Here is a 16,712-nt window from a genome sequence, read left to right as displayed (position 1 = left end):
ATTGGACTCTGAAAAAGGTATTTTAGGAGTATCAAATCAAGGCCCAAACAGGCCTTCTGAAAACTTCAGTGCAGCTCATCAAGTTACCGTATTTTCCGCGCTATAAGCCGCATCTAAAAACCAAACATTTTCTCAAAAGATGACAGTGCGGCTTATAACCCGGTGCGCCTTATATATGTATTAATATAAATATTTATTTTCATAGAGTTTAGGTTTCGCAACTACGGTAAACAGCCGCCATCTTTTTTCCCCGTAGAAGAGGAAGCCCTTCTTCTTCTACGGTAAGCAACCGCCAAGGTAAGCACCCGCCTACCTGGAAAGAGGAAGCGCTTCTTCTTCTACGGTAAGCAACCGCCAAGGTAAGCACCCGCCTACCTGGAAAGAGGAAGCGCTTCTTCTTCTACGGTACGCAACCGCCAAGGTAAGCACCCGCCCACCTGGAAAGAGGAAGCGCTTCTTCTTCTACGGTACGCAACCGCCAAGGTAAGCACCCGCCCCCGTAGAAGAAGAAGCGCGCGGCTAATCCGATTCATTTCATTTGTGTGTTTCTGTAAAGACGACCACAAAATGGCTCCTACTAAAAGACACGCGTACAACGCAGAATTCAAACTCAAGGAAATAAGTCACGCAGAAGAACACGGAAATAGAGCAGCAGCGAGAGAATTGAACATAAATGAATCAATGGTGCTTAGGTGGAGGAAGCAACAAGATGACCTGCGCCAAGTAAAGAAGACAACACAGAGTTTGAGGGAACAAAGCAAGATGGCAAGAGTTGGAGGACAAACTCTAACAGTGGGTTGTTGAGCAGAGAGCAGCAAGCAGAAGTGTCAGTAACATCACTATTCCAATGAAGGCAACAGCGCCAGCAAGCGAACTTCACTTGGATGATTTTAAAGGTGGAGCTTCTTGGTGTTTCCGGTTCATGAAAAGACGCAATCTCTCCGTCCGCACACGGACTACTATTTCACAGCAACTGCCAAAAGACTTTCAAAAAAAGCTGGCTACTTTCCGCGCATATTGTAAAAACAAGATAGCTGAAAAAAGATCCGGCCAGGAAGGCAGGATTCATGGAACTGCCGGACAGCAACAGCGACACTGACTCTGATGACTTCGACGAGACGGAGCCCGCCATTTTGGATGCCGTATTCGCCCAATTTTTTAATTCAGACACCGAAGAAGAAAAATTCGAGGAATTTATGGATGAGGAATAACTTCTGAAGGTGAGCTTTAAATGTTTATTTTGTGTGCTGTGACATTAACGTTCGACCAAAGTTGAGTTATTGATGTTGCTATTGCTCTGCAATATTTTGAGTGTTACTATTGTTGTGATTGCACATTCGCACACTGGTTTGTATTATTAAAGTTTGACTGACCTATCTGACTGTTTTTTTGACATTCCCTTTAGCGCAGCATGGGCGCGGCTTATGACCCGGTGCGGCTTATAGGTTTACAAAGTTTTTAAATATGCCATTCATTGAAGGTGCGGCTTATAACACGGGGCGGCTTATAGCGCGGAAAATACGGTACCTTAAATACCTGTGTAAAATTACTTGAAAAGATGACAATAACAATTAAAAAGTTGTCAGAGGAACTTGAAGAGATAAAGAAATCTCTAAACTTCATGGGTGAAGAGATTGCTAAGGTTCTAAAGCAACAAGGAAACATCATGGGCCTCATAGAGGAAGTGAAGGAGCTGAAGGAGAATGTGATCCAGAGAGACAAAAGGATTGAACTTTTGGAGCAGAGATGTGAGGATTTGGAGCAACAATCACTTGTCAATGACATTGTGGTCACAGGACTAGAGCTGAAACACCGCAGTTATGCTCGAGTTACAGCTGGGCTGAACCAAGGTGAAGATGCTCCTACGGAGGAACTTGAAACTCTTGAGCAAAAACTCCTGGACTTTTTCAGAGGTAAAAACATCATCGTTGAGAAACAAAACATATCAACATGCTATTCATTTCCAAACAAGAATGTTAAAGCAAGACCAATAATAGTGATGCAGATGGTTAACCAGAAACACAAAATGGAGCTGCTGAGACAGTCCAAAAAGCTAAAGGGCACTGGAATTTATCTGAATGAGCACCTGACAAAGAAAAATGGTGAAATTCCAAGAAGTGGCCGCATTCTCAGGAAAGAAAATAAGATTCAATCTACATGGACGAGACATGGCAAAGTCTACATAAAGCCAAATGGATCGGATCAAATGAAGCCAATATGGATTAAAAACGTGAAAGACTTGGAACAATTTAAATAACTTGTTGAATCAGGACAACAAATGGTATGTGGACAATGAAAATGTATGGTACACATGGTATATGGACATTAGGATTATGGATAATGTGTGTTTTTTTAAGTTATATCGTACATTTTAGTACATTATTGATATTTTGGTTAAACTTCTTTGGAGGATGACTAATAATGAGTTTGACTTTTATATTTCTGACGAGGAAGAAAGCAGTATAGCTGGGCAAGAAGATATTCAAGACAGGATAAGCTGTAAGGAACTAAATTTAAGTTATTTAGAAATGAATGATGATAAAGTAGGAGAATTTTGTAATGACATTGATCCAGAAATTAATCTAAGTGGATTACATAACATAAATGTTTCATATTACTCAGAGGATAGTTTTAAAAATGTGGATTTAAAGGGTTTTTTGCTTATTCATTTTAATAGTAGAAGTCTCAGTGCTAATTTTGAGAAGATACAAGAGTGTTTGGAATCTTTAAAATCAACATTCCAAGCAATTGCATCTCAGAGACATGGTTGACAGATGAAATTAATGATATGTTTATATTAGAAGGTTATGATTTTTATAATATAAATAGAAAAAATTAAAAAGGAGGTGGCGTTGCGTTCTATGTACAAAAAAAATATTACTGTGAAATTATCGACAGTCTAGTTATAGATGATGTTATGGAGAGTATGACTATAAAAATACAAATAAACAACGAACGTAGTGCATATTTGAGTTGTATTTATAGGACACCTGGGTCACATGTAGAGCTTTTCCATGACAGCCTACTAAAAGTACTTGGAAAACTAGCTAACAAGAAATGTGTCTTTGTGTGTGGAGATTTCAATTTTGATTTATTAAAATGGAAAACCCATAAACCAACTAATGACTTTATAAATGAAATGTTTACTTATGGTTTGCAACCAATAATTGATAAACCAAGCAGAATAACGCGAGAATCTGCTACCCTCATTGACAATATTTTTACAAATATCCATGACATAACTACAGGTGGAATACTCCTTAGTGACATCACAGATCATTTTCCAGTGTTTGTGAATATTCAAAGTATGATTGTAAATAATATAGCACAAAAAACATTGTTCAAATTAACAAGATTAAGGACACCTGAAAGAATACAAGCATTTAAGAATGAGCTTTCAAAATGTTTCTGGGAAGGGGTGTATGCTGAAAATTGTAATGATTCATACAGGGCATTTCTGTTTAAATGGATAGAACTTTATAATTCCTGCTGTCCAGTCGTGAAGTCCACACTAAAGAAAGTGAGTAGAAATAAGCCTTGGATGACGAAGGGTCTAGTAATGGCCTCCAATAGAAAAAATGTTCTGTATGATAGTTACTTAAAAAATAAAACTGAACAAAATGAAATGGAGTATAAAATTTATAAAAATAAGTTGACTTCTATTCTACGAAAGCAAAAGAAAAGTTATTATAACGAGAAATTTGAAGATAGCAAAAATAATATTAAACAAACATGGAACACAATCAACCAGGTTTTAGGTAATAGATGTAAAAATCGTGAGACTCCGAGCTACTTTATAAATGATAATAATATAAAACTAAACAAAAAAGAAATGATAGTGGAAGAATTTAATGACTATTTGGTTAATATGGGCCCTGCACTTGCAGAAAAAATACCTGTTTATGAGGACACAGGCTTGACTAAAAACACAATAAACCCTCATTTAAAATCAATGTTTTTGAGTGGAGTAACGGAAGTGGATATAATTCAAACAGTAAGAGCCTTTAAAAGTAAAACATCTACAGACATACATCACATAGATATGGTAATTATTAAAGAATGTATTCATTTAATTCCTAAGCCATTGGCTCACATATGTAATCAATCATTCAAGTGTGGATACTTCCCAGATGATATGAAGATAGCAAAGGTTATTCCTGTTTTTAAAAACGGAAATAAGCATCTTATGGAAAATTATAGACTGATTTCAATACTCACTCAATTTTCAAAAATTTTAGAAAAGCTTTTTACAAAACAGTTTAATAATTTTCTGGAAAAAAACACCTTGCTTAAGCAGCAGCAGTATGGTTTTGGGGAAAATCGAACAACTACGTATGCAGTAATGCATATGCTGGAGGAGGTTAGTACTGCTATGGATAATGATGAATTTACAATAGCCATCTATATTGATTTAAAAAAGGCCTTCGATACCATTGACCACAGACAGTTAATAAATAAGTTGGATAAGTACGGCATCCGAGGGCCAGCTCTGTCCTGGATCAAGAGCTATCTAGAAAATAGAAAACAATGTGTTCAGGTGGATAATACAATATCTGGATTTAAAAATATAGTTTGTGGAATTCCACAGGGTTCTATAATTGGTCCTAAGTTATTTACAATTTTCATTAATGATTTTTGTGATGCATCAAGTTTCTTAACATTTTTTATGTTTGCTGATGATACAACTATCCTTTGTTCTGGAAAATCTTTTAATGAACTTTTGGTAAAAATAGAACAAGAAATGACAGTGCTTAAAAACTGGTTTGATATGAATAAATTATCACTTAATATTGCTAAAACTAAATTTATGATATTTGGTACCAAAACTGAGGTATCTAATGAAGTAAATATTAAAATAAATGGATATAAAATTGAGCGTGTCTTTGATACTAAGTTTTTGGGAGTTATAATTGATTATAAATTATCATGGAGACAACATGTCAATTATACAAAAACAAAAATATCAAAAACACTTGGTGTTTTGTATAAAACTAAAGAATTACTTAATTATAATTCTTTGTTAACAATTTATTATACTTTGATACTTCCATACATGACATACTGTGTAGAACTCTGGGGAACCACTTTTAAAACCATAACTAATGATACTGTTTTGCTGCAAAAAAAAAGCTGTACGGCTAATAAACAAAGCAGGATATTATGACCATACCCATCCATTATTTGTTAAATCAAAACTTATGAAATTTCAAGATATTGTTTATTATAAAATAACACAGATAATGTTCAAAGCAAAAATAAATACTCTTCCAGAAGGAATTCAAAAATACTTCACTCTACAGACCAGCAAATACAATCTAAGAGATGAATCTAGGTTTATTTTACCAAAAGCAAGACTAGTGGTTAAATGTAGATGTTTATCTGTTCTCGGTGTTAATTTGTGGAATTCTGTTGGTAAAGAAATAAAAATGAGTGACTCAGTATTTAATTTCAAAAAGAACATGTCACAATGTATTTTAAAAAGTTATGTGAACTAGAAATTTATGTTTGTTTGGTTAAATGTTGTATTTAGAAGGTATGTATGTTTATCTATTTACAGAAAAGTGTATGTGTGTAGGTACATATTTTTGTATTGTTTGTTGGGGGGCAGCTTGAATGTGGATGCTGAATGACTATATTTCTTTTTGTGTTGCAGAATTATTAGAAAGGGTAACTTAATTGAATGTAAAAAATGTATGTTGGGCATATAAGCTTTTTTGCTTCTGCCCGTTTCAGTCATGTTATTCATTTTTGAATCGTGATCTATGTTTGAATATGTTTTTGTTAGACTGAAAATAAACTGAACTGAACTGAAAGATGTAGAAGAGACTTACAGCATCGCGGAGAACCTCGTCACAGCCATTCTGCAGAAGCAACTGGGCATTTCGGATGAAGAAGTCAAGAGGATCCAAATGGAACGAGCACACAGGATTGGCAAACGCAAAGAGGATGCTAGACCGAGACCTATGGTTGTAAAGTTGATCAAATCCAAATGCAAAGACGGAGTGCTTGCTCTCTCCAGAGGGTTTATAACCCTCCTTAATCTTTACAAAAGATTAAAAATGTTATGGATGCATTTGATTTAATTGATATCTGGAGATTAAAAAATACTAGGTTAGTACAATATATGTGGAGAAGACAAAACCAGGCAAGTCCTATTGACTATTTTTTATATACCATTTTCATTGCTAAACAAAGTGACTGCAATACCAAGCAATGATAAATTGTGTTCTGATAATAATTGTATAGGTTTAAAAAACTGCAATTGAAGATAATACATGTGAGCCCAGATATTGGAAGTTGAATCAAATGCTTCTACAGGATGAATAATTCATTGAAAAAAAAAAAACTTATTACTGACTAATTTAAAAATAATACAGGATCATCAAATCGCCAAATCGCCTGGGAAGCCTTCAAATATTTAAGGGGATATGCCATTGCGTACTCTTCATGGAGAAAAAAAACTTAAAATGGTCTAACAGGAATTAAAGAAAGAAATTGAGGATTTACAAAAAACATTGATAGTAGTGATAATCTAATTAGCGAGCAACTGAATTCCTTTTACAGCCAAAAAAGAAGAGTTAAACTTAACTGAAAAACAATTATTTTAAAGTTATGACTGCAACAGAGCAATCTGGATGAAAAAAAGGTGATAAGTGTTCAAAATTAATTTGAAATATCCAAGCAAAAAAACGTTATAAAAAGAACATTTCCATACGTATTAAAACAAATGGAAAGGTATTGGATACACACACCACATTGTTGAAAGTAAACGAAAATTACTTTGGAAATATTTTTTCTAATAAAGTAATCTCTCCTGAAACTACTTTTTTTTTCAGAAAATTATAAGAGAAAATTGACTTCAGAAGAAAGCCATTCATGTAAAGGCCTCATTAGAGAGGAAGAACTTGTGGAAGCTGTTAAGTCTTTTCATCCAGGGAAACCCCAGAATTAGGTGGAATACCTATTGAGGTCTATCAAGTATTTTATGAAGAGGTTAAGAAACAACTGCTTTTGTAGTTTTAATTACTCATATAAAACACATGTTTTTGTCTAACACTCAAACAGAAGGTCTTATTTCTTTATTCTGAAACAGGAAATAAATGGTGAGTATAAAGACCAAGTTTATCTAAAAAATTGGAGACCAATGACACTTCAGTGATACGATGCCAAGATCCTGGCAAAATGTTTGGCTTAAGGACTTAAGTCTGTTTTGTCAAATATTAGGGTTAGGGTGAAATATTATTCACCAAGATCAATCAGGTTTCCTACAATTAAGTAACATAGGAAACAATATTAGACAGTTATTAGAAATGATAGAAAATTATAATATGGAAAATAAAAAAGGATAAATTTTTACAGTCAACCTGGAGAAGGAATTTGACAAAATTAGCCTAGATGTGTAAAAGCTTAGTTTGTTTCAATTTTGGCAACACCTTACTACACTGGATCAAGACGCTATATATTTAAATGAACTGTAGAATCATCAATAATGGATACATCTCTGGGACAAGACTTCTATTAAGAGGTCTAAGACAAGGGTGCCTTTTGTCTCCATACTTATTTATTATTGCCATGGAAATATTGACGGTAAAAGTTAGATTGAATAAAAATATTGAAGGGCCCAGTAATAATATTATTGAAAGTAAAATAATGTATGCCGAAGATACAAGCTTCTTTATCAGCCCCGATCCTCATTGTTTGCGAAAGCTTCTTAATCATTTGGACATATTTTCACAGCAATCTGGGCTTAAGCTAAAATATGGTAAATGTAAAATAATAATCGGAAATCTAAAGGGAACGTTATTTCGATAGCAATGCAAAGTGCCTGTTTTGTGGACAGATGGACCATTTAACATACTTGGTGTTTTTGTCCCAGAGAATCTGGAAGATCTCGGCTCAGTAAATTATGTTAATCGATTAAGGAAACTGGATAAAATTATGCAATTATGGAAAGGGAAATCCTTAATCTTGTATGGTAAAATATCTATTGTCAACTCGTTAATCATTCCTCAATTTATTTATTTGTTTTTGTCATTACCAGCTCCATCAAAAAACTTTAAGGTCTATGAGCAGAGGGTCTTCCATTTTGTCTGGGACGGCAAACCAGAAAAGATTAGAAGAAAGGTTTTGTACAATGAATATGAGGGCCTGAAACTTCTCAACCATGAAGCTATGTGCCTGTCTTTAAAAGCATCAATTGTTCCAAAGACGTAATTAAACACTGAGTGGTACACAAGTGTCCTGTTGGACAAAAAACATGTACTGTATCAAAATAAATTGTATCCGTTTTTACAATTGATGACCTCGCATTTTCCTTATGTAGAGAGAGAGTCTGCTGGGAAACATGGCGAGGTTCATGAAGGAAACAATCCACTCATGGTGGTGTTTTATATTTGATGTGCCAGAAAAAAGAGATGACATTTTGCAGAAGATAATATGGATGAACTCTATTGTTGTAATAGATGGAAAGCCTTTCTTTTGGTAAACTATGTTTGAAAGAGGAATCATTTTTGTCAATGACATTATCAATGAGAACGGTAAGATTATGAAGTATGATGAATTTAAAGGCCTACTGAAAGCCACCACTACCGACCACGCAGTCTGATACTTTATACATCAATGATGAAATTTTAACATTGCAACACATGCCAATACGGCCGCTTTAGTTTACTAAATTGCAATTTTAAATCTCCCGCGAAGTTTCCTGTTGAAAACATTGCAGAATGATGACGCTTATGTTGACGCGTGTTTGTGACGTTATTGTTTGTAGTGGACATTTTATCCAAGCACCACTCACAGCTAAAAGTTGTCCAATTTAATTGCATAATTACACAGTATTTTGGACATCTGTGTTGCTGAATCTTTTGCAATTTGTTCAATTAATAATGGAGACGTCAAAGAAGAATGCTGTTGGTGGAAAGCGGTGGATTGCAGCCGCCTTTAGCAACCAAAACACAGCCGGTGTTTCTTTGTTTGTTGTGAAGCTTTACTATGGAACAGAGCAGTCAAGCGAACATGTTTCTCTACCACATGTCAACCAGCAGGTTTCGGTGAGAAAATTGTGGTAATAAGTCGGCTCTTATCGGAGACATCAGCGGAGCTTGTGTCGTTCTTCTTGCAGCAGCTGTCAAATAGCCAGCTGCCACTTTCTTGGCTCCTCCATGGCTTCCATCAGAGACACTGCTGGTCACCAAACCCCTCCCAATTTCAGGTATGACTTTATAATCTCACTAAAACAGTAGTAACACAATAATCAGATAAGGAATTTTCCAGAATTATCCTAGTAAATGTGTCGAATAACATCTGAATCGCTCCCACTGCCCTAGCCTTTTTTTTCTATTGCTTCACTCTAACTTTCCTCATCCACGAATCTTTCATTCTCGCTCAAATTAGTTGGGAAATCGTCGCTTTCTCGGTCCGAATTGCTCTTGCTGCTGGTGGCTGTGAATATAAACAATGTAAGGAGCCCTACAACCAGTGACGTCACACGCACATCGTCTGCTACTTCCGGTACAGGCAAGGCTTTTTTTAGCGACCAAAAGTTACGTACTTTATGGTTGATGTTCTCTACTAAATCCTTTCAGCAAAAATATGGCAATATCGCGAAACGATCAATTATGACACATAGAATGGACCTGCTATCCCCGTTTAAATAAGAAAATCTCATTTCAGTAGGCCTCTAGAACTATGTATGATGATGCTTGTTCAAGTTTTTCATTCAATCCACTAACTGGAATCATTGGGAAAAGATGGAAACAAATAATTAATTACGGAACTACTAAATTATTCGTTTGTAAACCTCTAATAAGAAATTCCAGTTGGCAAAAAGGAACTAAAATAAATATAAAATAATATAATGTTTATTTAATAAAGAAATCTTTGAAGGATGCTCATATAACACATGGAAAATGGGAGGACATTTTTGACTGCTTTTTGACTGAAGAAATATTCAAATTAATCTACGAAACTACTATCGATTTACAAAATTGTTAATTTCAAATTAAAATTATTTATAACTTTTCGAACACAAGAAAAATGTTAAAACTATGGAATGTGACAAGAGTCGGATGAATACCTATTTTGTTGTTAGGAGTCTGAATCCACCCTGCTTTTGTTTTGGTATTGTCATATTGTGTCTTCCTTTTGGGTGGAAGTTGGAAAAATGTGTTTAATTATTGGTTTGTTTATGAAGCTTAATATGGTTTCTGTTATTTTAGGAGAGTTCATTGACAGTCATGACTAAGTCAATTTAATTATAGCATTCAGTGAAAGGTTTTTTTTTAAGGCCAAAAACAGATATTCACTTTTTACCCTCATTAAAACATGTATTCAGTATTTTTTGACTTCAGAAAGTTATATGGTTGAAACCGATAATGATGCCAATATACATAAAAAAAGATGGGAAGTTTGAAAATTTAATTTTGTTTACAGATATTTGCAATCTATTGTTGTGTTTCCTAATTTTGAGTGTACATAAATGAAGGCGTGTGTTGCTGAGCCCGACTTTGATTGATTGATTGAAACTTTTATTAGTAGATTGCACAGTTCAGTACATATTCCGTACAATTGACCACTAAATGGTAACACCCCAATAAGTTTTTCAACTTGTTTAAGTCGGGGTCCACGTTAATCAATTCAGGTAAACTGGACCTGGACATAATCTGGACTGGACCTGGTTTGAAGAACCCTTCAAACAATCTAATTTCATTCATAAAGGTCCTTTTCAAAAAATATATATAAAATAAAATAAAATAAATACATTTAAAACATTTTCTTGAATAAGAAAGAAAGTACAACAATATAAAACAGTTATAGAGAAACTAGTAGTTAATGAAAATGAGTAACATTAACTGTTAAAGGTTAGCACTATTAGACAGAGTAATGAAATACATGTTATACAATCTTTAGAAGAAATTGTAAGTATAATATATTATCTTCAGAATATGTTCATAGTGAAGCACTACAAGGACAGAAATATTTCATCCTGCTTGAATGTAAGACTTGTATTCAACTCCTGGGTAAACACTGCCCCCTGGTGGACTCTAACTACATACCTTGTCTCCTTTGCGTCCACTCAGACCTTGAGCACCTGGAACGCCCATGGGTCCTCTCTCTCCTTTGCGTCCACTCAGACCTTGAGCCCCTGGAACGCCCATGGGTCCTCTCTCTCCTTTGCGTCCACTCAGACCTTGAGCACCTGGAACGCCCATGGGTCCTCTCTCTCATTTGCTGCCCTGTCATATATGAGAACAATGAATAAATATTGTACTTACAATGTGCTGTGCTGAGCAGACATGTGTTGAGTTGGCTCCAGCAGCAAACTTTCCATATTCACTTTTAGACCTTGTCATTGAAGCAATTTGAAGTACAGCGAGGTATTGCATGCATGACATACATGTAGATGTTTTTAAAAATGTATTTTGTAATTTGTGATTGCTGCTGTTCACATTCACGTCCACACAGAAGTAATACAAATAACACTTTACTAGACAAAAGCAGCACCGTTGTATAGCACACTCGATGTAGATACTTTTTTAAATGTATTTTGTAATTTCTGATTGGCCTCACGCGGGCCGGACAGGGACGCACATAGAGGCGCAGAATGCCCGGGTCTGTGTTACAGTGAATGAATATGCATTTTAATGTATAATCACCTCATGATAGTATTACACAATTCCCTAAGCCAGTGACTATCTAACTGTGGTAAGACAGAGAATGACATAAATATGCAAACAGTTTTACTGTTCAAACTGTGGCCAAAAATATTCAATGAATACTTATGGCCACTACGCAACTGGTCATTATGGTGGTACATGGAGAGCAACGTTTTTTTTTCTTGAAGTGGTACTTGGAGAACAACCTTTACATATTTGCTTTTGAAATCATAAGTCAGGGGAACAAGCATTTAAACAAAAACATTTCAGGAATATAAATGTTAACACAGGGGTGTCTAAACGTTTTCACCAAAAAGTCAAAGTATGTTGGTACCGTTTTGAGATATTTTTATACATCTTAAAAATAATACTCAAAACTGACATTAAAGAAAAAACTTGGGCCATGTCCACACGATTACAGAGTGTTTCAAAAACACATATTTGGGGTGAAAACAGTCTTTATTCACACAAGTGTAGTTTCAAAAGTGTCTCTGTCTACACACAAACACATACACCTGCTGTCATGCACATTTTGTCCAATCAAAATCCTGACAAATGGTGGCATTACACCTCTTATTATTTTTATTTTTATACACTACACGTAAAATGACTTGTCCATTATCTTTAAACCCAGCCTGCACGTACACAGAGCCCTGGGAACATTATTAAAGAGCGAATAATAGAATTATAGCATGTTCAGCAAAATGGTGATGAATTACATGTGCAGTGAAGTCGACATTATTTCTAAAATCAGCACGCACTAAGGAAACCATTTTGCATGTTTGAGGGAATTATAAAGCATTTAATCATGGATATAATTATATGGTACATGGATGATGAAGTGTATATTGTCTTTCACATCAGTACAAATTACAAGGATGACGTTACATTGTTTTTTTTGTTTCTGCTTGGTCGCTCTTTTTGTGTGTGTGCGGTCGCGCCCGGCTCAATCTACAATAATGGAAGCAAGACACGTAAGTTCACTTCATGACTTGTCGTTAAACAAGGACTAAAAACATAAGATAATGTTGCACCTTTCTTATGACACAGAGCAAAAAGTCTTGCTTGTCAAAGTTGTGCCATCAGGTGGAGGTTCCACAGCCATCACATCCAAAACAGCTGACTGTCATTTGCGCTGACGGGAGTGTCACCAAGCCCATTTTAATGAATCTTTTTTAAATTCATGTTGAGTGAAAATAGCGCATCCAAACATAGAATAAATCATCTTATGGTGCGTTTAAAGGCAGCAAGGTAGCAAGGCAGTGTTGTTGAGCTTGGAAATGACACAAGCGTGACGTCATCTCAAGTCTCCGGTTGTGCCGTGTACACGCATACGCTCAGCGGAGACTTTTGGAACTCTACACTTTGACCAGCGTTTGCAAAAGTCTGCATTTTTAAAGACACGAGAGGCCTAAACACAGAGATATGTATGCGTTTATTAGGTTTCTCTGTTCGTGTGGACATGGCTTTAGTGTCAGCTTTGTGTTATAGACTACAAAGTGTAGCAAAGTATTACAGTAAAAAATAGAACATAGGTGGTTCCACAGCTGGGCGATATATCGATATACGCGATATATTGCAGGTTTGTCTCTGTGCGATATAGAAAATGACTATATCGTAATATTGCAGTAGACGTTCTCACGCAGTTGTTTTTAGCTGCGGGCATTACACTACAGGCTCTCCTCGCTCTTTCCTGTGTCTCCTTCTCACAGACAAGCAGGCGCACATTCTTACATACGTCACATACTGTCACCTCTTACTTCACATACGTATACGCCCTCGCCCAGCAGAGAGGTAGCGGCGTGGCTAACGTTAGCTGTGATGCTAGCGGGTTGTTGCAAGAGAACGAAGGTGCGAATCTCGTAACAAATGAATGAATTAATTCCCAAGAAAAACAGCACAGGGTCCATCGTCTGGCGGTGGTTCGGCTTCAATCGGAAATATGTCGAATAGACAACTTTAATTTGTTATGTGTGGAGCACAAGCGTTGCTACCAAAAGTAGCATTACTGCTAATATGTAGCATCATTTGAAAAGTTTAATAAATACAGTTTTGGTCAATTGACTTAGTTGTGATTTCCTTCTCTGCATGAAAGTTTTAAAAGTAGCATATATTAGTGCAGTATGGGGAATAATCACCATACTGCTGTGATTATATGTATCCAGTGTTTATTCAAGGCTAAGGCAAAATACAGAGAAATATATCGTATATCGCGATATGGCCTAAAAATATTGCAGTATTACAAAAAGGCAATATCGCCCAGCCCTAGGTGGTTCAACGTAGCACATTTTTCTGCCTATATTTTTCACATTTACTAATAGGGTGTCCAGAGCAGCAACGGTGGGCAAAATGAACTTTCACAAAATATTCATTATGAACAGTCCTGCAATGCGTTCACTTGTGGAAATGTCTAAACATAAAAGCTAAATGTCCTCCAATAATAAGCGCACAAGTCTTGCTGGGTAATATGGCCCAAAACGGATAGCATTTATGCATTTATAGTCTGAATGGCGATATATGTTATACCGTATTTCCTTGAATTGCCGCCGGTGTGCTAATTAATTTAAAACCTCCTCTCACTCCTGCGCTTACCAAAGGCATGCGGTAAAAGTAAGCATGCGCACATTATTTTAAAACCTCTTCTCACTCCGACACTTACCAAAGGTATGCAGTAAAAATCTGAGTGTGATGTAAGCTTGGATCTTAAATCCTACTGAATAGTAGGGGTGTAATGGTACGTGTATTTGTATTAAACCGTTTCAGTACGGGGGTTTCGGTTCGGCACGCGGGCGTACCGAACGAGTTTGGAAGCAGAAGTCTTCACAAGCTGCTATGCTTTCTGCCTCTGTCTCAGCAGTGAGCACCCAGCATTGTCCTGCCCACACAACCATCTGATTGGTTACATACAAAGCCAATTAGCAGTGCGTATTCAGAGCGATGTAATAGCCAATCAGCAGTGTGTATTAAGAGCGATGTAATCAATGCTTTAGCGTCGAGCAGAGATATTCGTTTAGCAGGGGAGCAGCGGACTCTACCCAAATTATACTTAACACTTCCCAGTCACAACTATTACAAACATCACTATGAGCCCGTTGACCTTCTAGAAACTTAAACTGCAGCTCAGGTAGCTCACAGTATAGGTTTGAGGTGAAGGCTAATTAGCTTTTAGCGTAACATTAGCTCATTTTGCTGTGTGTGTGTGTGCGTGCAAGGGGCATCAAAACCCTGTCTGTCTGTTATTTCATTGAACTCCATCGTGTTTAGGGATAAATAGTCTCTCCCATTGCTATTGTACTATTTTTCAGCAATAGTTACATTAATCATTAGTAATGTAGCAGCCTAGTTTTGAATAGCAGGGTCCCTGCTATCGCATGTTGATAAAAATACAACATGTACATAATAAAAGTCAACTACAGGCTTCCCTAATACTGTAATAAATTAAGCATGATGAGTTGACATTAAACAGTTTCAATGGAAACTGTTTAATGTTGCACTTTTTATATGTAGAAGAAAGGTTTTTTCATTTTATTTAATCACAGCAACAACTTGAGACAGTTTAATGTGGATTAACGTGGGCAGAATTATTATAGTTTTCCTCATGTTAGAAGGATAAAACCATTGTTTACAAATTTGGTAAATAACCAAAAAAGGTATATTTTGTTGTTTTCTTACTGTTCCGAAAATGAACCGAACCGTGACCTCTAAACCGAGGTACGTACCAAAACGTAATTTTTGTGTACTGTTGCACCCCTACTAAATAGCTCTTAGTCTTCTTCCCTTTATGCGATTTCAAATTACCGGTATTAAAATCAGCCTCCTCCATTTTGAAAATGATGACAGGGGAAGTGTCACTCGTGACATCACGAGTTTGACCAGGCGGTAATACTAAGCATGCGCTAATTTTTTGGGGGAGCGAGTTTGACCCGGCAATAATTCAAGGCAGGCGCATACTATATGCCCTGCGGCAATTCAAGGAAATACGGTATGCTGGTACCTGAAACAACAGGTGTAAAGTGCTCGAGGCCGCTGACCTACTTATCTCCATTGCAGCGGTGGTTTGCGTTGTGCATCGTTGCTTCCTGTGCGTGGGGTTATTTTCAGAGCAACTGAAAAGCAGAGACGTGGAAATTCACAACTCTAAGCTGAAGAAGTAGAATAAATCAACACGCAAAATGTTTACATCTCAAGATCGTATCAAATTATACCCAAAGCTAAGTTTTAATTTCTTTACTCATAATTTAAGACTATTGTATACATTTTTTCTGTATAATCCTGAAATATGAAGTCAGTCTACGCATCCTATCATGATTTATAAGCTTCCATAAAATCTTTTTGTAAGGCTGCCGGCGCCGCCTCGGACAAACAAAACCATTGTAACATTTCACCCGGAAAAAAGTCCTCTGCTATGGTCCGATAGTGGTATACAAGTGCTAAATTATTCACTGTAAAACCCTGTTTGAAAATTCAACAAAATATGGAAGTTACAGCTATTGTTTATTGTAACGTCAGTACTTGGTTCATTAAATAATAAAATATATAATCTATCAAGCTTTAAAATATTGAATGAAGTGATTTTCTTTAAGTTACTGACTTTTTATTCATGCATTTATCATGTTTTGTAGTTCACCTTCCAAAAAGTAGCTCACTTATTTTCTTAGTCTTAAAAAGCGACAAGTTTTGAGCTTCAAAAATGCCTAGCTCCTTTGATATCATATTGGTTCAAATACCATTTAAACTTGGTTTGCCTTTGCACTAGTGTCACTTTTTTTTAAAGATATTCAGCATTTTAAATTCGGAGAGTATGCAGATTAATTTTTCCTGTATGTAGTAACCTAACGTGTTGCTTATAAAGTCATTAATTAGCAGTTTTTGTTATTTTTTTCCATTACGCTTAGTTTATTGCCTAAAGGCTGCTGGCTATTCAGTTTGTAACTACTCTTCAGTCGCTATACGACACACGGGCTATAAGGAAATACATTTTCAAGCCCAGGACTAGCTAATCATTTGCAGGCATGTGAGCACCCTTTAAAAAAAAAACATAAAGGCTGGCAAAAAAAA

At 36.0% G+C, this 16,712-nt stretch overlaps 1 protein-coding gene across 3 annotated transcripts in view; it reads right to left on the bottom strand.

Moving 5' to 3' along the window:
* Positions 1-16,712, bottom strand: part of LOC133540237 (collagen alpha-2(IX) chain-like) — a 31,566-nt gene that overhangs the window by 13,252 nt on the left and 1,602 nt on the right. Inside the window, exons 2-3 of one of the 3 annotated variants that reach the window (XM_061882828.1) lie at positions 15,686-15,760; positions 11,055-11,234 (exon numbers count right to left, since the gene is read on the bottom strand). In XM_061882828.1, coding sequence (XP_061738812.1) covers positions 11,055-11,210 — 156 coding nt within the window. In that variant the 5' untranslated portion in view covers positions 11,211-11,234; positions 15,686-15,760. Of the gene's footprint in view, positions 1-11,054; positions 11,235-15,685; positions 15,761-16,712 lie in introns of those variants that run through there. The other 2 variants (XR_009803590.1, XR_009803589.1) reach the window with 2 other exon arrangements.

Source organism: Nerophis ophidion, linkage group LG21, assembly GCF_033978795.1.
Source record: "Nerophis ophidion isolate RoL-2023_Sa linkage group LG21, RoL_Noph_v1.0, whole genome shotgun sequence".
NCBI classification, from domain to species: domain Eukaryota; kingdom Metazoa; phylum Chordata; class Actinopteri; order Syngnathiformes; family Syngnathidae; genus Nerophis; species Nerophis ophidion.
Note: the sequence above shows the minus strand (reverse complement) of the source record. Positions and strands in the feature narration are given on the sequence as shown.